This window comes from Muntiacus reevesi, chromosome 17, assembly GCF_963930625.1.
Source record: "Muntiacus reevesi chromosome 17, mMunRee1.1, whole genome shotgun sequence".
Classification (NCBI taxonomy): domain Eukaryota; kingdom Metazoa; phylum Chordata; class Mammalia; order Artiodactyla; family Cervidae; genus Muntiacus; species Muntiacus reevesi.
Window position 1 is genome coordinate 7,870,983 of NC_089265.1, and position 21,154 is coordinate 7,892,136.

Consider the following 21,154-nt stretch of genomic DNA (forward strand, 5'->3'; position numbering starts at 1 on the left):
ACAAATGGACCCCCAAAATCACTGTATTGAAGTCTTACTTATGCAGCTGCAGGTGGTCATGAGGCAGTTCTAAAAGAGTACAATTTGAATTCCAATCAAAAAGGAACTTTCTTATACATACACACTAAAGCTGACAAAAACAGGATATAAAATATCCTAACAATGGAGAAATCACTTTGAAAAATACCAAGTTTTTAAGAATAAGCACCTGATAGCTTAAAAAAAAATGGGCAAGGAGCTTAGATCAAACCAAAAACTTCTAGTTTTACTGTAATTTTGGCTGTAAATAGAACTAAGACAAACACTTAAAGATACCTGATAAAGAACCAAGTAAACTCTTCCTCTGCTTTTTAATTCTCCATTTTTCTTTTCTTTTTTTAAACTGGTTTGGGTTCTGCCTGAGCCTAGAGGAGTCCAGTGGCCCATCTAGCTAGAGAAGATCCATCTAAGTCAGACAGCTGAACTATAAGCTGACAGATGCCTCCTTTATGAAAACCAAGTAACTGATTATTAATTTACTAACTCCTACCTGGACTTTAGCCACCATTCGTAGAGAACAGACTAAACTAAACTTCTTCAGTTTGTCTAACGTTTCCAAGGCAAGAAATTAAAATCACTAACATTTCCAAGACAAGAAATTAAAATCACCACCTCAAACAACCAGACCCTGGGCAACTGTCACTGGCAACCCCCACCTCCCACCCCCATCACGAGTTGGCTAAGGCTGTTTTCAAGGTTCCATGAGAGACTAGGATGCACAGAGACAAACAGTATAAGGGATGAGAATGGTTTGGTTAAATACGGAGTGTTGTAAGAATGTTTCATTATGAAAACAGAGTAGTAGGGTAATGGGGTAATGAAATATGGGGCTAGAAAAGCCTTCTGGAAGCACAGACTTCATAATTTGGGTTTAAAAGTTTGGGTTACCTTCTGTGAACGAAGAGAGACCACTGAAGGTCTTTGATCTGGTGACAGGTTCAGAGAATTAAGATCTGTCACTGTCATTAGAAGAGAGTATAAAATGGCTGGTTAACATCTATCTTGGCTGAGGTGACTTTAAAGAACGGTTGCATAGTTAAAACCACTTGTATGCAGTATTTTCTCTATCAGCTGAAGGGTGGTGAACTCTTTATCCATCAGAAGTTTATACATGCAGGACAATATTTCATAATTTTTTTTCCTCAAAAACTCATATAAACATATGTTTTGACTTTTAGACAAGAATATATGTCAAAAGGGAGAAGGCAATGGCACCCCGCTTCAGTTCTCTTGCCTGGAAAATCCAATGGACGAAGGAGCCTGGTAGGCTGCAGTCCATGGGGTCGTGAAGAGTCGGACACAACTGAGCAACTTCACTTTCACTTTTCACTTTCATGCATTGGAGAAGGACATGGCAACCCACTCCAGTGTTCTTGCCTGGAGAATCCCAGGGACGGGGGAGCCTGGTGGGCTGCCGTCTATGCGGTCGCACAGAGTCGGACACGACTGAAGCGACTTAGCAGCAACAGCAGTATGTCAAAAGACTGCCTGCCAAGGCACCCGAAGCCGGTGCTCTGGGACAACCCAAAGGGATGGGGTGAGGAGGGGGAGGTGGGAGGGGAGTTCAGGATGGGGGGACACATATGCCCCCATGGCTGATCCATGTCAATGTACGGCCAGAGCCATCACAATATTGTAATTATCCTCTAATTAAAATAAATAAATAAGTAAAACATAAAACAGAAGCAATATTGTAACAAATTCAATGAAGACTTAAAAAAAAATAAAAGACTGCCTGTCAAATCTATTCTTGAATATGGACAACTCATTTTTTATACAAGCATTTATCAATATGTAAATAAATTACAAAGTGACTATAGTTTTCTTCTTGGTTTCACTTACAATGAGAACAAACATTTAACAGGTACGTATTTCTAACTGCTTTAACAATATCACATCCTTAGTTGAAGAATTTACTTTGAATACCTAAGCAAGGCATATTTCTACATGTAGAAAGAGGGTTTGATAACATTCAAATAAAGGAAGAAAATTTGGTTTAGCAAGAACCTTATCAATGCCAGGTACAATTTTCAGGTAGAAAAAGCTGTTCACATCTAATATTTAGTAAGTGTTTAGTAAGTATCAAAGCATTATTCTCAGACTTTACACGTATATTAACTCCTCATTCTCAAAACAACCCTGTAAGGTAGTAATATCCTCCTCCACAAAGTTGTTCTGGATCTTTCTACCCCAAATAAGTACTATTTTACCTATGAGGAAACCCAAAACAGAGAGGTCAGATAACAATACAAGTTAACAGCTGGTATAGGGCAGGCTTCAGACTAAGCGCTCAGGCTCCAGACGTGCTCCCTTGGGCCGCCTCACAAGCAGTGTCTCGTCACCACAGGCCAGGCGATAGGAGGGAGAACTTGGATGTCAGATACCATCCATCCTTTATTGGAGTCAGCTCAGATTTAATAACACTTGGTTGTCTTTTTCAAAGTCGAGACCCTGGGTATCGCTGTGGTGACCAACACTAGGCCTTTTTAACCTAAGAGTGGTAGAAGCAGACGAGACCAATTTCAAAACATTATTTTTTAGGTAACACAACTGAGGCCGGTTCCCAGCGGGACACTGTGGCTGGAACACTGCTAAGAGGTGTGCCCTGATCCCAGTAGACTGGCTGTGGGGAAATAATTAGTGTTGCTTTTGCTTTTTAAACTGACAACCGTACTGGGCAAGGAAGAGAAAATGATACTGCTTGTTCATTGGTTTTCTGTGTTTAAGATGTGAGCAGGACTATGAAGAAATAAAACTATCTGGAGAGTTTGTCTGTTGATTTTTTCAAATTTTCATAAAATACACATGACATAAAATTTACTATCTTAACCATTTTTCAGTGTACAGTGAGTTCAGAGGCAATAGGCACAACTATCACCAGTACCCATCCACAGAACTCTTTCACCTTCCTGAACTGAAACTACGTAACCTGCCATTCCCCACCCCCAGCCCCTGGCAACCACCATTCTTTCTGTTTCTCTATGAGGCTGGCTACTCTAGTTAACTCATAAAAGTAGAATTATACAGTATCTGTCTTCTTTTTTTTTGTTAACTGGCTTATGTCACTCAGCATCAAGGTTCCTCCAATGCTGTATCATGTGTCAGAATATCCATCTGCTTTAAGGCTGAGTAATATTCCATTACACATACACATTATATTTTGTTTACCCATTCATCCATCCATGGACAGTGAGGCTGCTTCCATCTTTTGGCTATTATGAATAATGCTGTTATGAACATGTGGTACTGACATCTCTTCATGTTCCCGTTTCCAGTTCTTTAGGGTATACACCCAAGAGTCAAATTGCTGGATCATATATATATTTTTTGAAAAATCACCATTCTTCTTTCACAATGTCTACATAATTTTACATTACCAGCAACAGTGCATGAAGGTCCCAATTTCTCTACAACCTCACCAATACTTGTTATACTAGTTTTCTGACTGCAGCCATCTTTTTCTTTAAATTCTAATTTAATGATTTTTAATCTATCTTTAAATTCTATTTAAATGATTTACAGTATCATGCTAGTTTCAAATGTAGTTAGGAGTCTTCTAATGAGTATGAAGTATTATTTACTGAAATTTTAAAAACATTATTATTTAAAGCTGTATCTACATCAACCAAGAGTGATTAATCATGTGAAATTTAGTGATTCATTCTTCCTTTGGTCTGGAGAAGTCCTACAATCTGTGCTGATTAATACTGCTACAGTGTCACTAAGATTTCAGAGAGTGCACCCACATGGGCTTATGAACTGAAAACTGAAAAGGCTCGTGAATAAGGTTGTAAGCGCAGTGTACAGCATTTCAACATCTGCAGCAGTATTAAGTTCCGGAATCACTGAATGTAACAGTATTTGTTTTGATCAAGCTCAGACAGGGTCGCCCAGAGGCTTCTTACAACAAGAGGGAGTCAGGCCTGCTTGCAGACTGGGCAGTGTCCTCTGGATATAACGATGCAACGCTGGGAGTGAAAGACTAGCCAGCACCAGATAATATAAGTAAATACATTAAAAGTATGAAAAGTTATATTAATAAGATCAACCAGACAAAAAGTGTTATCTCAAGGAGTGTATCTTTGACCTGTAACACCATACAGCTCCTATTAAGGATTTCTGTGTCTAGATTTTATTCTAATTATTATTTGCAGTTTTCCCTCTCAAGCACAATAGTCTGAGAAGATATTAATTATGTATTACCTATACAGGTCACAGATTTTGGCTTTGTAAGAAAAAAAAAAAGATCCTCATCTAGACCTTGGTATAGTTTCAACTGGTGGTGATATTATGTAGAGAAACTTTAATTATCAAATAACCTCTAAATAAATACATATATTTCTTAATGCGTTAGTAACCTAATTTTTAAAAGTCAATTAAGAATACCAGAAAATGTAACCTAAGTCATATTTGAAATTAACAAACAAGTATCTTAAAACAAGTTGACTGTTAAACCTTCACTACTAAACTAACAGGCCTCTACCTTTAAATATTTTCTGAATTCCAGAAAGATTTATAAAACATATCAACATGTTTTGATGAAAATTTTCAGTTTCATTTTTACATTAAATCATACTTAGATGCTTTAACACTTTTATATGGAATTTTTAGATAATTTTAATCCATTCTCAATGGTTATTAACACACAAAACAAATAAAATCCAATTAATTTCAGTAATATAAAGTTTTAGTGTGAATTTCTTAGGTATGAATTTTGCACACATATTTAGGTTATATATTTGGTGGCCTGTACAATAAACAGATAAAAACAAGAAGTGACTTTTGAAAGCAGTTATTTGGAGAATAGCAGTCAATAAGTTCCCTAAGTATGGGATATGGTTTTGTTAAAGTTACAACAACTTGTCAAGATTCCAAAGTGTCCTAAACACAGATGAACTATTTCTTTTAAGACCTGAAACACTGACAAGGCACAGGTATAGAGCACTTTCTTTTTAAGTACATTTAATTTAGTCAATGAAGGTCACTTTAATCTCAATGAAGTTTCTTCTAAAGAAAAATTATTCAAAATTCTAGTTGTATATTTTAGTTTGGTGTATTTAGCATAGATCACACAAAATTATTAAACACAGCTGCTACCTTTAAAAGCTAATTTAAATTGCTACCTGTCTTACCTGACCAGTTAAAATAAAGTTGATCTAATTTTTATGACCCACAGGCTAAGAACGGTTTTAACATTTTTAAGTGTAAAATAAGGCACCTGACATGGCTAGCAAATCCTAAAATATTAAATTAAAATATAAATCAAAGTTTTAAAAATAACTGTCTCTTTTATTTTCCAAGTAATAGCAATTTACATTACATACACACACACGCACATACAACCTCCTTTAACCTAATTTGTAGGGTACCTGATCTAAGTACAGGATTCTTTCTCAGTCTCTAGTCACCAAAACCACAAGCTCCCTCTTCTGTTGCACAAACCTGTTCCCCAGCAGGACCACATTCCCAGGCTTTCTTTTATGTGGCCATGGTCACAGGGCAGTTCTCCTTATGGGATGTTATTAGTATCAGTGATGTGAGTCGCTTCAAGTCAGGACACTTGAGAAACAGTTATGCTTTCTCCATATTCTCTTTCTCTGGCTGAATGATGAGGGAGTAGAGTCCCTAAAGAAAGCCAAAGCCATGATCAGCCAGGACTGCCCACTGTAGGCAATGTGTTTTCTGTGTTGAGCCATGGAAATGTTTATTATATTACAGTTACTTAAGAAAAACAATGCAATATCAACATACACATCATATGTTTGCTGCCTTTCACATTTAACTAACTTCTACTTAATGTGGAAGTTCTCCCAATCCTAAAACAAAACAACCCTATGAAAACAGACTGTTTACATTACTGAAAGCCGTCTGTTCTACCCATCAGTCTTTATCTTGACAACTGGCTACTGTTGCTCTTTTTTCCCCATTTACTGTATGCTCAGATGACTTTTAATTTAAAAACTCACTATAACTACATTTCAAATGAGTCGAAACTTAAAGCCATTCCTGCTTCATATATGTAGCTCAAGTGCTAACACAGCACTGAGACATGAACTCATTCCATTCAAGGACTATGTTACAGAGCAGAAATGTGTAAGTTGATTGAAATAGTCCCTCTTCACTTCTTTATTGTATATAAAGGCCAAAAAAACTCAAGAAGAATAATAAATTTCACTTAACCTTGACATACTGTAGGATCTCTAAAACTAGAACTTTCTAAAACAACAGAACCTGGACAACTCCGAACTCTGCATCTTGACACCATCACAGATTCAAAAGCATGTCAGTTATGCTGCAACACATGCTTCTGTAACATGGAGTCTTTCACACATGACTGGCAAAATGGGAAGGACAACAGTGTAATGCTGGTTTCTAAGTGATCCTTCCCAGCATGCTCATGTCTCAAAGCTATCAAGGACAAGATTTTTAACAAATAATAAAGAATTGGGGGTGGGGTGGGGTGGAGGGGAGAAAATCAGTGAGATTCTTACCAAAGAACCTTCCTTTAGTACAAGCAGTGGTAGCTGACTTAGCATCTTCCGTATCTGTTGCACTTTGCACTACCTGGTGATGCTGTGGGCGCACATGAAGGCTAAACCCTGGACCAGAGCTTTAATTTTGGTGAAAACTGGCCACCAAGAGAAGCTAATACCTGCAAGAATCTACAGATCAAAGAAGGAAAAACATGTCCCAGGATAAAACAAGGTCTTGAACCATCTAGATATGAAGCTGAGCACAAATGTCCCCAGTGCTATAATGCTATTATTTTTATTTGGATTGTCACTGTTTTTGTTAGTGCTCTGGTTATAAAGTAACATGGTTTTAAGCAGTCTAGCCTTAATCCTATTTTTCCCACAGTCCTGTAAGCTTTAGTGTTTGATTTGACAGAAGAGAGGGTTTTCAGGAATATCACATTATGGCAGATATGACTGTACCACGAATTGAGACTGTAAACTGCAAATGCCAAATAGGCAGAATGACACATTCCAACCTTACAGGGCCCCATTCAAAATCTTGTAAAATATCTGACAAATACCATCTTATTTAATCCTAGACCACTACATCTTGAAAACTACCTCAGAATTACGTGGTCCCTAATAAATAATGGAAATAACAAATATGACCCACAAATGGCACAAAGATGTTCCAATTCTCTATGTTTCCAAATTTATGTTATAGTTGCTTTTAACTTCAGCTGCATTTTGACATTTGCGAATAGAGCAATAAGTCCTTAATGTAGCTTCTCTTTTCTTCCAACCCCAAAACATGCCATTACCCACTAGGTTTAAGCAAAACCACTTGAGACTGCTTAAATTTTGAATATATAACTTCTTTATTGGAAGGTACAACCTTTTTCTTCAAGTCAGCTTTGATGAAAACCGCCTTACAGAAGGCAAAATGACAGTATCTTAAATATACAAGGCTATGTACAACTAACTCTTTAGTTCACTAATCAAAAGCTGCATTCCTTAAAACCAAGCAAGATGACAGATTTAGAGTTCTCTTCATTGTTATCCAGAATCACAGAGACACAACCAGCATACGGTGTGCTTGCCCCTACATCCTGTGTCCCTCTCTGCCAGCTACTGACCCTCTTGGGGTTTCTGATCCTGAGTTTCCCAGTTACAAGGAGCTCGGGTTTTTCACCACTACCACGGGACCTTTTGAGATGGAGCTCAACGGGGTGTTATTTTGGTGTGTGCAGATCTTAGGGGACCCTGTTGATCCCTGTACTAGTATCTTACCAGCAGGGAACAGCACAGTTAAAGACTGTACAACCCCTTCCTGACCCCTCCTCGAGCCATTCCTGCCTGTGAGTCCATCAAGCCAAACGCTAGGTTATTTTTCTTCTCTGCTGCCTTCATTCCTGTCTCTAATGACACCTATTTAACACCTATTAGGATACTTCTCCCCTTTCATTCACCAGTTTCTTTTTAGGAAGCCTATCCTTGGCAACAATTTCAACAAATATAACATTTCTGAAAATCTGAGACATGAAATTCACTCTGGATTGAATATCAATTTACCCAACATAACAAAATGCCTCTAACCTGGCACTTCTGGAGCACCAACAGTGATCATTCGTGCTAATAATGACCTTGAAGTACTTCAAACTTCCAAAGAAGCTTCTGAATCAAAAGAATATTCAATTATATGCTGTACAGTTTTAATGTGAAATTCTTTGACAGTATTCTCAATCTTAAGTATAACTGGTATGCCAGAGCATATGGGAAATATACCCACTGGATTAATATACATGTTCACCAACCATTCCAGCTAAGAGTAAGGTCTGACTAGAGATTGCTTAAATACTGGTGTTCCATTAAATCATCATCAGAGCTTCCTTTATTCACTCCACCCCTCTATATATCTGATACATCTAGTGCTCAAGTTTATAAGAAAAAAAAATTTCCAAGTGATTCTAATGTAAACTCCTTCTCCTTGAGAACTACTGCTGTAAATACTGATAGAAATCAGCCAATGCGAAAGTGAAAGTCGCTCAGTCATGTCAGACTCTTTGTGACCTCATGGTCTATACAGTCTACGAAATTCTCCAGGCCAGAACACTGGAGTGGGTAGCCTTTCCCTTCTCCAGGGGATCTTCCCAACCCAGGAATCGAACCCAGGTCTCCCGCACAGCAGGCAGATTCTTTACCAGCTGAGCACAAGGGAAGCCCAGAAATCAGCCTATAGATATGTGGTTTTCATCCCTGCATTGCTTGGGGAACATTCTGAAAACATAGGTTTTTTAAATATATAGATTCCAAGGCCCATCCCAGACCTACTAGGTCATAACCTCTTATGGCAGAACCCAAATATCTGACTCTCCAGGTGATCCTGACACAAAGTCAAGGTCTGAAAACAACTGCTTTATAACCTTAAGAGCTATTACTCCTGGTGTTTACAACAGGCAGAGAATCAACATATGGATATATCCTCTCAGCACAGTTTAACACATTAGACTAAAAATCAGAGGTCTCCAAGAACCTCGGCATGTACATCCAGCGACCCCAGTGGTTCAAGAATATTATTCCTCCACTTTCAATAAGCCAGAACAGCAAAACCCCAAAGTAAAACAAAGTTTTTAGTGGGAAGAGTCTCCTGAACATTATAAGAAAAATAGGATGTAGAAACTGCATATATTTTGCCATCAGTGAGATCTACTTCAAAACTTTCCTCCACCAGTTACCAGTGACTTATTACTCAATCTCTCTAAACCCATTTCTTCACCTGTAAAATGGGCACAAAAACCTTAACAGAAAATTAAATCAGACAATATTTGTAAAAACAGAATTTCTATATGCCATCTCCACTCTCCTTTGAGTCATACACTCTAACCTATTATACATACTTTTATTAGCCCTTACCTCAGGTTACTGCTATTACAGACAAGAGAACACATGAGACAGATTTTAATTTTGTTCCTCCAAAACTAGCATGAAGCATAAACTCTGTCTACTGACAATGGCTGAAAACCCACCAGTGCCTAGATTCACAGTAACTTCAGGATGGAATTGTCTTCTTCCTTACCTCTCAGGTTCTGATTCCAGTATAGCAACAGCCCTCCAACTTTAGAGAGGTAAGGACTGGGGAGCTTGTTTAAAATACAAACCCCACCTCCCACCAGCAAAGTCAAATTGATTCAGGCAAGGACAGCAAAAATACAATTCCCAGACTTCCCTGGAGATCCAGGGGTTAAGACTCCAAAATTCCAAAAGGGAGGGGGGAGAGGGGGAGGGGTTAACGAGTTTGGTCTCTGGTCAGGGACTAGGATCCCACAGACATCACAACGCAGTCCCCCCCCCCCCCCGAAAATTACACATTCCCTGGTCCAACTCCCTAAGGTTCTGATTCTTTAAGCCCTTAGTAGACCTAAAGTCCCAGGCCTACCCTAACAAGATAACAGAGAACAAGTTCTCTGACCACCCTAAGAAACACAGCCGAGGAGAGAAAGCAGAGCATGCGTACTGTCTGGAAGGGTCTGTGTGCCTAATTCCCTGCCAGCTGTTTTCTCACTGGGTTTTCCAAGCCATGGATTTGGTATCTTCTTCACCTTTGCCACCTTTCTTCATGTGAGCAGTATGTTTAAGATAGGATGAAAAGGGGGCATAAGGGGAAAGAGAAACTTTTTATTTCATGTATCTAGGATTCTTTGGGAGCATCTAGCCAGAGTAAACAGTAACTATCAACTCTTCCTCCCTTCCAAGGGTACTATGAAGAAAACTGATGTGTTTACTTTTCTGTGAACTGAATATTCGAATCTCATCCTGGAAATGAGTTGATGAACATACAATCCACATTGTGTAAATTCATGACCAAGATAAAACAGAAATAGCTTCCTCACAACTAAAAAGAAAAACAACCAAAATGTGCATTCAAAACAAGCTACTTTAAAAACCACTTGTTTGATATTTCATGATGAAAGCAATATACACAAAGGACACTTTTTGTTAGCAATATGCAAAATTTTACCTTTAGGATACTGTCATTTTGCTTTAAAGTATATTAAAATAATGCAATATACTAAGATCAACAGATTTACCTACATTAGACATGCAGAAAAGAAAAATCTAAGGTTGAATTTTATGTACAAATGTATTACCATCATAGTAATATTCACTGAATCCTTCAAGCAAATCTCATCTCTTCCCCAAGTTTAACTTAAAGTACCTATACCTTAATCTAATAAAATACAAAACACAAAAAGATTCACTTAGAATCATTTCCAAAAATCGCTTACAACTAACAAGAAGGCCAAAATATTTTTCTAAAAAAATTTTTTTTTTTTTTTTACCAACACTAACTTTTCAAAGTTAGAGAATACATATCAAATGATAAATTGCAGTAGGTGACTTTAAGGTTCTTCCCAATTAGAAATTAATCTTGGTAATCAATTCAGAAAAACCCCAAAAATGTATGTTAGACATATACATCACTTTAGCTAAACCTAACAGTAAAATATGTTAAACAGAAGATTATAAAAGGACACTTTAATTTTAGCTGAAATTGCAAATTCCATAAAAGTTGCTAATAAACCAGGAAAACAAGTATCTGCTATAAATTTTAACCTTAGCTAGTAATATATTAATATATATAATGCCTCTACAGGTAGCAAAATAATTACAAGTAATGAAAAATTTTAAATTAAGTCAAAATAAATGATACTACTTCAAAGTAGTTCCTGGGAAATCCACACTTAAAAATATTTTAATTGTTCAAACTAGGGTGTGAAATTTCTTGTTTAAAACTTCAGAGTGTTAATACCTATAGCACAATGGACGCCAAAATGGAGGGACCTGAAAAATCAATGAATCTAAGTCTTTATTTGACAAACATGAGGAAACTGAGTCCAGAGTTTTTTGGCAACTTGCAGAATGATAGACCTGATTCCTTAACTCCAATGTCCCTTTTATATTATTGATGTGTCCTGTGGTATTTTTTTTCCTTTCTTTTTTGAGTTTCTCCAATAGGGATAAACAGTGGATTGTCTTGGGCAAAAATCAAGTCAGTGAACTTTCTAAATGAGGCTACACTTTCATTATTTTCTGAAAAAAATGAATGCTTTCAGAGCCAAATAAGAAATTCAGAATTTCTGAGTAGAAGAAACAGGGTACAGAGAGTATCACAAGGAGCAAACTGAAGTTTTACCCACAATGGTGTTTGCAGAAAGCACACTGTAAATCAAACCAGCCCGTGGCGAAAACAGCAACAAGGGAAACTCTTTCTTTCTTTCTGCATCCCACCGAATTTTTGCAATGGCTTCCCAGGTAGCTCAGTGGTAAAGAACCTGTCTGCCAATGCAGGAGACACACAAGAGATGGGTTCAATCCCTAGGTCAGGAAGATCCCCTGGAGGAGGAACTGGCAGATCCACTCCAGTATTTATTCTTGCCTGGAAAATCCCAGGGACAGAGGAGCCTGGAGGGCTACAACGCATAGGGTCACAAACACTTGGATGTGACCGAGGGACTGAGCATGCGAACATAATCACTTCAGTACTCCAGAATCTATCCATTACATAACCCTAACTGACGGACCTTATGGAAGCTTGCAAAATCAAAGCAAATGATGTTAAAAAGCAGAAATGAACTGCCCATGATTTATGACACGTGCATACTAGGTTTTGGGCAATATGAATTTGGTGTTTTGTTTCTGGATCATTCTGAAAATACTAGCCTTCCTTCATCACTGTTTACAATTTTACTAAGTGTGCCATTTTTTCATCACCTTCCTTTGAAAATTCACCATAGATGTCTAGTTTGTTCTGTTTCTGTCCACTCAAAAATAAGGAATAATCTTCAGAGATTCTCTCCTCATACTCTCCTTTAGGTACACAGCTCTTTGTCCAAATATAACTCTTCTACTCTCACAACTAATCATGTATTTCTATGATTTTTCAAGTGGTGAGAGGAGGAAGACAATAACAAGATGGGACTGTCTTTGTTAAATTTGTCCCTTTTTTTCTTGATGTTATCAAAGCTTCTTGCCCATTAAAAGATGATAAGTTATCTTACATTTTCTTTTAGTGCTTTTATAACTTAAAATTTCCTATTTTTACTTTTAATTCTTTTAGAATTTTTGTTTATGTAGAGAGCAATTTTCCCCCTAACTAGGTAGTCAATTGACTATCATTTGCTAAATAATCTTTTTCTCCCTTCACTGATTAGAATGCCACCTTCACTATCTACTAAATTCCCAGAAACCTGTCAATTTCTCTTTATCCTGCTTCAACACCTATTTGCTTTATTCCTCTGCCAGTGGCACATTGATCTAATTTTTGACACTTTATAGTACATTCACTTTTTGACAGAGGAACATTTTTCTTTTTCAAGATTTTTTTTGACTATATACATGCATCATTTTCTCAGATCAATTTTTCTCGGGTTTCTCGTCCAAAAAAAAAAAAAAAAAAACCACCAACTGAGTTTCTTTTGAACCAGAATTCCATTAAATATATACACAAAAATGGGGGGAAAAGATTCTTACAATATTGAGATTCCCATCCAGTAATAAACAGATACTATAGAAAGTCCCCCTACACACACACAGACATAGACACAAACTCACATATACAATCTTTTATGGTGACTCTGACTAGTATTCTGGTCCCAAATGAACGATTTTCCTTATTTGTAAAATAACACTTCCATTCCTAAATCACAACATTTTAGAGCTAGAGGGACATTACAGACCACTTAGTCCAACACCTCTTGTAATCCCAGTCATATTTACCTCAAGTCTACTTAGGAGAATCATTTCAAAATTAATTTCCCTTCAACATGCAACATAATCATAAAAGTGCTATTTGAATCACATTAAGAGGCATAGAAGTCGGCCACAATACTAAAGAATACTTTGAGTTTAGGAATCCTTTTAGAATGAGATCCATGCTTAGGTTCAAATAAAAAAACCCTGAGTATGATGAGTGCATACACTTGAGATAATCCCAAGTACTGTGTTTAGACACTCATGTTTCCAAGGTAAAGTTGTTTTGTTATGGTATTGTCTAGGAACCAAGTTTCTCACATTATCAAAGCATTCCATTCCCAATTGTTCCAACATATTAAGAACACAAATCCAATAACAATCTCCAAATGGAATAAGCCTGAAACCCAATTCTAAAAGTGCTTCTCAAGCCTGGCTGACCATCTGATTACCTGTGGAGCTTCTAAAAATAAGACTGCTTGGGTCTCACCTTGGGATTCTTCCTCAGCAGGTCCAGCAATGCTCAGGCATTTTTTTCTTTTTTTAAATGTTGTAGGTTCTATTCTCAGCCTGAATTAAGAACCACTATTCTAAAATATTCAACAAGAACAAACCTCCATAATTTTCTAAGTATCCCTACACTTGGGGGTAAGGGAAAGTGGATAATTTATAGAAGCATCTTCACCAATATTTGCTGCTGATTACAGAGAGCTATGTCCCTATGTTATACCACAGTTTTGAAGTGAAAAAAAGCTAAAATACAGCTTTAGATTGTTCACAGGTTGATGACCCCATTATGGTAGGTGAACCATTTTTCCCTTTTTTTGGTCCCTTGAAGGCAACCCTTTACTCCAGCTCATCTCCCAAGGTAAAGAACAGCTGAAGTTCACTTTTAAAGTGGCAGAAAGAATTAATATTTTAAGAAAAATCTTTAAAACACACCCATAAAAATAAGTACATAAAAAGAAAAATTAATGATTGGATTGCAACATCATGACATTCCACGACATTTTAGTCAAAGAAACTGTGCTCCTTGACTGCAGTGAACTACCAGCACACCAACCACTCTCTTAAAGTAGCACAAAAAGCAAAGAAAGGCTGATACACTGAAGGAAGAAACTTAACACACAAAAATGCAATATGCAAACCTATTCCTAAGCTGCAACCTTCCAAGAAAATGATCTCACTTTCTAATAACAACACATTGTACTAAATTGTGAAGCCTGGTATAACTCCTGTTCCTGGTATGAGTGACTCACAGACCTGCTATCCCTGGGAAAAACACCTGAAAAATAGAGCACATAAAGCTAGACAGAAAGCTCCACATTAAGTAATTAGTGATGGTAAAGCATGCATTAAACAGACTGTAATCACAAGGTTTATGAAACAGTCATCCTACAGGTAACTATCCTTCCATGCTTCCATGTTTTGGCTCAACCAAAAACATTTTTTGACATTCTAGGGAGTCATCTGATGAAAGAGATGTCAAGTGTTTTCCATCTTGACAGGAAAGGCAACATGCACAGAAATTCACCACATTACTGTCAAAAAAACCTAATTTTTCTTAAATAAGCACTGTGCTTTGGTCCAAGCAAGAGTCAAATAATTTTACATTAAAAAAAAAAAAAAAAAGCAAGTGAAGAGACAAGTTTCATGGTTTAATGCAATCAGTTTTGACAACCTCACCAACATCTTTTCTTGGGAATTTAGCCCAAATCAAATACTTAGATCTTAGCCTTTAAGTCACATGACCACATGAAGTACATAAAATTTAAGGAGCAAACATGACTCAGAGAACAACTGTAACCCGAAAGATCTGCAAAAAAGCTGAGATGATGTATGTTTATAAACAATGACAAGCTTGCCAAGAGATTAAAGCTAAAAAAGAATAAACACCTTTCTCCAAAGCTTTTACTTATGAATTATTTCCATGGAAGCCACGTGCCTAGCATGTGTTAAAGAAAGACCCTGCTCCTGGAATATTTCAAGCAAAACAAGAAAAAAAAAGAAAAGAAAAATCCTTCCTCAGTAAGTATTTCAATTGAAGTACAGTATTAATACATTAGAATAAATAACATAGCTCAATTAGCATGCCTTTTAGTATCAACTTTATAAAACATTCAGACATATATCCTAATCTTGAAAAAAGAACCAAAAACTCAGACATAGTAAATCACAGATACCTTTCAAAAAAAAAGTCCACAACCTGAACTTTTACTGTCAAATACAATTAAGGTTTAGGTAAATGGGCCGGGTTGGGGGGATTATTCTGGCTAAAAAATTTGTGAAACAGAACTCCAATTTTAGTATGTTCCAAAAGCTTACTACTAAGAAATACCTAGGATGGATTACATTAGAAACAATTTTCTCAGGAATCTGAACCTGACACCAAGGTTTTGATTGCCCACATCTCCATGTCTAAAACCTGGAGAGATAGGTAACTCAGGCTTATTAATTACATGCTGTTAAACTTTACTACTATTTCAAAAACCTCTCCCTGTACTTTTTGTCTCTCGTGCCTTCATCCCTTTGCCTGTCACCAACCTACAAGAAACCAAGAACAGTATCCCCCACACCAAACATACTCTTCGATGCAGCACGGACTGGGATGTTTTCAAAGCTAGACTTCCAATTTGAAACCTACTTCAAAATCTTCTTTGACCCCCAAATTTGGCTCATAATAGCTAAAAGTTAATCAGCACCCGCCCCCATTTCTACCCCCTTTTCCTATAGACCTATCAGCAGGAAACAAATTATCTGCAAACAGGGCTGGGAAAAAAAGTTGCTTGTTCAACCTAGGTACACAAGACCAGGAAAACCACTCACAAGATCAGGAAAACTCCAATCCTGAATTTGCATGTAAATTCTGGAGGACAAAAGTCTCACATTGTGATTCGACTTAATTCAATTCCATGCTTTCTGAAACGTTTGTATTTAAAATTCTGAATAGCGACCTAGACAATACAAAAGACAACGAACTTTATTTCAGTTAACCTAGGTACATCTCAGTAAACTGAAAAATCTGAGCACCTAAAATCTCCTCCTAGGCAAAGGTGCCTGAGCAATCTAGGCAAAATGTCTTCTCACTGAAGCAATGTACCTCAAGAGCTTCCTATAATTTCTCTTCAGGAAGGTTTTTCTCTCTTGCAAACACTCTCATCCACAACTCAGTGTTTCCAAAATACACTCAAACTGATTTAAGTTGGAGGACGCAGATTTACCAAGGTTTTTATAAGATCATTGCCTTAGTTTAACCAGTTAACGCTGTCCCAAAAAAAAGGGGGGGAGGATCTGCAAGTGGTTTTTGAAGGATTTACCTGGCACAGGGGAAATGTACAAGGGGGGAAGGCCCCCAGAGCCAAGCTTGGGGCTTGTGCAAACATAAATCACCTGCGTACTGCCCTGGCTACCAAAACCAACATTCCACCAGGGTGTGTATCCAGGTGGCTGAGTGATTTTCTGCAAGTGAGAATTAAAAACGCTTACACCCATCACATACTATGCAATTTTACCTGTTACTAAAAAAAAGGGCACGTCTAATTCAGCCCAAAAAACCCCCCCAAAAAGTCCTTTTTCCTTCAAGGAGAGCAGCAGTTTGTAGTCATTTGCAAGGCACGGGATTGCAGGAAAGGAGGAGGGGGCGTGGAATGGAGGGGGGCCAAAAGAAGAGCCAGCCAGGGGGTTTGCACAGGGCCCCCACACAGGCCACTGCGGAGAGAAGACGGGGAAAAGAGGGGAGGATGTCTCACCGGGGGACAAAACCGAGTGCAAACTGGCTGGAAGAAGGAAGGTTCCCCCCCAGGAGGCGAGCTGGGGTGCAGATAAAAAGCGCTAGCGGCTGGTTACCTTGGGATACAGGGCAAAGGGACCCCGGGAATATGAGAGGTCTACGGAGATAAGAGGGGAGAGAAAGGGTGAGGCAGGGTCTCCGCAAAGTGCGAACCAGGGATGGAGACAAACACCCGGACTTGGGCCTCCCCGGGCCAAAAGGCGTGGCCAGGGATCCAGACCGAACGATGGTCTACTTGAGACGCCAGGGGAAGTGCGTGCAAACCCCTCCTTCAAGACCCCTGGGCCAAGGCCCGTCCGAGGAGCCCACCTGCGGGGCACCTCGGGGGCAGAGCGCACTCTGGAGGGCTTGGCCTCGCCCGCGGGGCCCTCTGCAGGGCTGGCTGGCCAGGCCCCCGCCCCCACCCCCGCAGTGCTCTTACCTCCACACCTGCCCCATCTGCAGCAGGTGGATGACCGACTGCCAGATCCACACGGAGAGGCGGCAGAGGCGCTGCGCCCCCGGCGTGGCCGTGGCCCCCGCGCCGTGGCCGTAGCCGGCCCCCATCATGGGGGGGCCCCGGCTGCTGAGCCCCTCCACGGCGCCCAGCCCGCCGCCCGTGTAGTCCTGCACGAACCAGCGGAAGCTCAGGCTCTGCACCAGCAGCGACGGCACCAGCACGAAGAAGAGGGTCAGCCCGAAGTAGCCGTAGTCCCCCTTGCGGTAGTAGTCGAGGGCCAGCCACAGGTCGGTGCCCACGTCCCCGAAGAAGACCAGTAGCGCCAGCACGATCCACAGGCAGTCGAGCCACGGCCGCTCCACCTGCGGCGGCTGCGGCCGCTCGGCCGAGGGCGTCGGGGGTTGGCGACCGGCGGCCGCGGGCGGCTGCAGCGGCTGGTCCCCCCCGTCGGCGGCGGCGGCGCTGCGGCGCGGCTTCTTGCCCAGGAGGGAGCGCAGGCAGGCGGAGCGGCAGCCCCAGTAGCACGAGGAGGTGTTGCAGCAGTGGCAGATGTGCAGCGAGCTGCTCTCGCCGGGTTCGCTGCCGTCGCCGCCGCCGCCGCAGCCGCCTCCCCCGGGCTCCCCGTCCTCCTCGCCGCCGCTGCCCACCGCCTCGTCCAGGTTGTGCAGCTGGGCGAAGCCCACCCCCACGCCACCGCCATCGGATTTCGCCGCCATCTTGACTCTCTTCCCAGCTCCGGAGGTTGGGGGGGGGAGGGACGGGGGGGGGTAAGAAGGCAGGGAACGGGGAGGGGGGGGAAACGAATGGAGAGGAAGGGGGGCGGGGAGGAAGCGGGGGAGCAAACGAACGAGGGGGGAGTGGGCCAGGGAACCCCCTCCGCTTCCGGGTAGTTGGCGTCACTTCCGGGCGAGCCCCCCAATCGCACGGCGCCCGCAGCTCCCCAGCCCTACCCTCCCGGCCAAGATGGCCGCCCTCCTGTGCCTCAGCTGCTTGGCGGGGGACCGGGGGGTTCACCCCGCCAGGGCTCCCCTTCCCCTCTTCCGTTGACCCCGAAACCCATCAGGTTGACCCCTCGGCGTTTCTGAATCCCGCTGGGCCGAGTAAGGCGGTCCAAAGTGATCCCTGGAGGGGGCAGTGCCAGACGTTTTGGGGTCCCCTTCCTCAGCGTCGCAGCTCTCAGCTTTCCTCCTGGAGAAACGCCCCCTAACACCCTCCCGGCTGCTGGCGGAGGGGCGGGACCTCTGAGGGAAGGGGCGGAGCTAGTGCAAAGCAGGTGATTACGTGTCACTTCCGGGAGATAGGATGACCTCATTGTGTAGTTAGACAACCCACCCCCCCATCAAAATGGCTGTGTCTCACCTCTTTGGCTGTCCACCCCCCCCTTTTTGATGTTTTTCTTTTAAATTTATCTCCTATTCTTTTCTTATTTTGAGGGTCTTTAGAAATTGTATGTCAGTTTAGGTTCCCACTCACAACTTATTGACTCTCACTTCCATATAGACAACTCCCTCCTCTTTTACCTCTGTTGACCCCCTGAGTTTCTTGTCTCTGATAACTTCCATCTTTTGCAATAAACTTCCCACCATTCCCTCAAGAAAAATGCAGGCAAAATCCAGTTAAAAATCAGCTTAATTGCATCTTTAAAAGTAGAGCATAGACACTGGATTGGCATATTGTGACCTTGAGTGTATTTTCTTCACTATTAAAATGTGTTTCTACCAACTTTTTTTAAAAGTATGCAGTTTTTTCAATTCTGTGACCTTTATTTGGAAAACTCAAAATTAGCCAGGGTTTAAGCTGTTTCAATTACTTGTTCAAGGTTTTGGATGTGTGAAAATTGCCTCCTAAAATTATTTGGGTGCTAAGCATCTGTCAATAAATATGGCTTTAAATAAGTGAAAATATTATCAATGTGATAAATCGTTAAAATAGGTGCAGGGTACACTACTTAATCTTAACAATTTACAAAAGTGAAGCAGCACTGAATGGATTTTAATTACAGTGATCTTCTAGTGAAAGTATATTGGAAGCCAGATAGAGCAAGCTGCATGGTCACAGCTGTTACTGGTCAGGTGAGAGGAACATTTTGGAGTTACAAGAAAAAAAATGTCTAACTGTGAATTTTCTCCTTGACATCTCTGGATTTTTGTGATCATTTTTCTGATTCTACATCTCCCTTCAGAAAAACCTAATGATGCCAATAATTTTCTTTGGAATATAGAGGACAAACTAGGTAATATTTATATGGCATTGAGGTTTTGTGGAAGAAAAATGCCTTTGAAAATTTCAGTACCCTTATTTTGAGATATAATGTTTAACACCAAAGTTTCTACTTAAGTTTTGGAGGTGACAGAGCAAGGTTCTGTATGTTAGTTCACAATTTTTCATGGATATTTATGCAAAGGTAAAACCTGTAAGGGCTTTACAGAAAGTAGTCATAGAGAATTTTTACATCTGCCATTTGAGAAGTAATACAAAATCTGCTTTTGGAAACGAGTCGCATAAGGGTATCCTTTTATTTCACACTGTGATTTAAGCCTCCTTGTTCCTAGGGTAGTGAAACTTATAGACAATGGGTAAGGATTATTTCTTTATATAGTTGAGATTTTGTTTCTTTACTGAATTTTATTTAATAATACTTTTAAAAGATGGCATGGATATAGAATAGGACTGCCCAGGGTTGGATCCCAGTTCCACTAAAATAATACATGAATAATGTGAGCAAGATAGCTAACCTTTTTAAACCCCAGTTTCCTCCATTATATAATGGGAATGTAACAGTGCCCTCTTTGAAAAGTTGTTGGGCACTTTAAAGATGGTAATCTATTTAAAGTTCTCAACACAATATACCTGATGAGTAGTAAGCATTGGATGAATGGTAACTATTTGTTATGTTCACATATACCAACATATAGTTATTTAAATTCTATGAGCCAGTAGATTTGGTATCTCTAATATAAATGAAGACATTTTCAAATGCTTCTAGGAAATAGATGCAATTGATTTGTTTTTAAATATATTTTCTCTATTTGAGCCTGTGAGGCTGTGAACTGAGATACAAAAGCAAGAAGCAATGACATATTTATGATTTCTACTTCTCTGTGCCCTGGAAGAACATCATCTACTAGTGAAATTAGCTAAGTAAATTACATTCACTATATTAAGCTGACAAATAGGACTAAGTCAAAAGGGCTTATCACAGTTGAAGTTTCAAGTAGATACTTAAAGATCCACGGACTGTCAAGTGATTTCAACTTTACATTTGCTGTTTCAACAATTTTATCATTCTGCCTTCTTTGGAGAGGATACTATGTAGAACCCAGGAGGTTCTAAAATTAAAATCTGTGATAAGAAACCTATCATGAAGACTCACTAAAAGGTTAACATAAATTTGGACTGTGCTATGAATGGTACTTTTTTATGTAGGATTTTGGGGCAATTAGGTGTCCAAGCAAATCCAACAGTCAGCACAGTGCTGAACACATAGTGAGCACTCAATAAATATTGGTTAAATGAGTAAATTATTTTTCAGATAACTGAAATTTACCCTTTTAAGTGCTTCCCATTGTATTATTTTACATTTTAAGATGTAAATCTTCATAAAACTCAATTGATATATTACAATGATACCTCAATTTTTTAGTAAACAAGAGATAGGGAAGGGAATAAAAGAATTAAATA

The 21,154-nt window shown here is 39.7% G+C and overlaps 1 protein-coding gene across 2 annotated transcripts in view; it reads right to left on the minus strand.

The window, feature by feature from the left end:
* XKR6 (XK related 6) overlaps positions 1 to 18,189 on the minus strand; it is a 254,459-nt gene extending 236,270 nt beyond the window's left edge. Inside the window, exon 1 of one of the 2 annotated variants that reach the window (XR_010659528.1) lies at positions 17,456 to 17,592. Coding sequence is in view for 1 of the 2 variants with exons in the window: in XM_065908241.1 (XP_065764313.1) it covers positions 17,456 to 18,189 (734 nt within the window). In the remaining variant the exon portion in view is untranslated. Of the gene's footprint in view, positions 1 to 17,455 lie in introns of both variants that reach the window. The other variant, XM_065908241.1, reaches the window with a different exon arrangement.
* Positions 18,190 to 21,154: the final 2,965 nt, after the last annotated feature.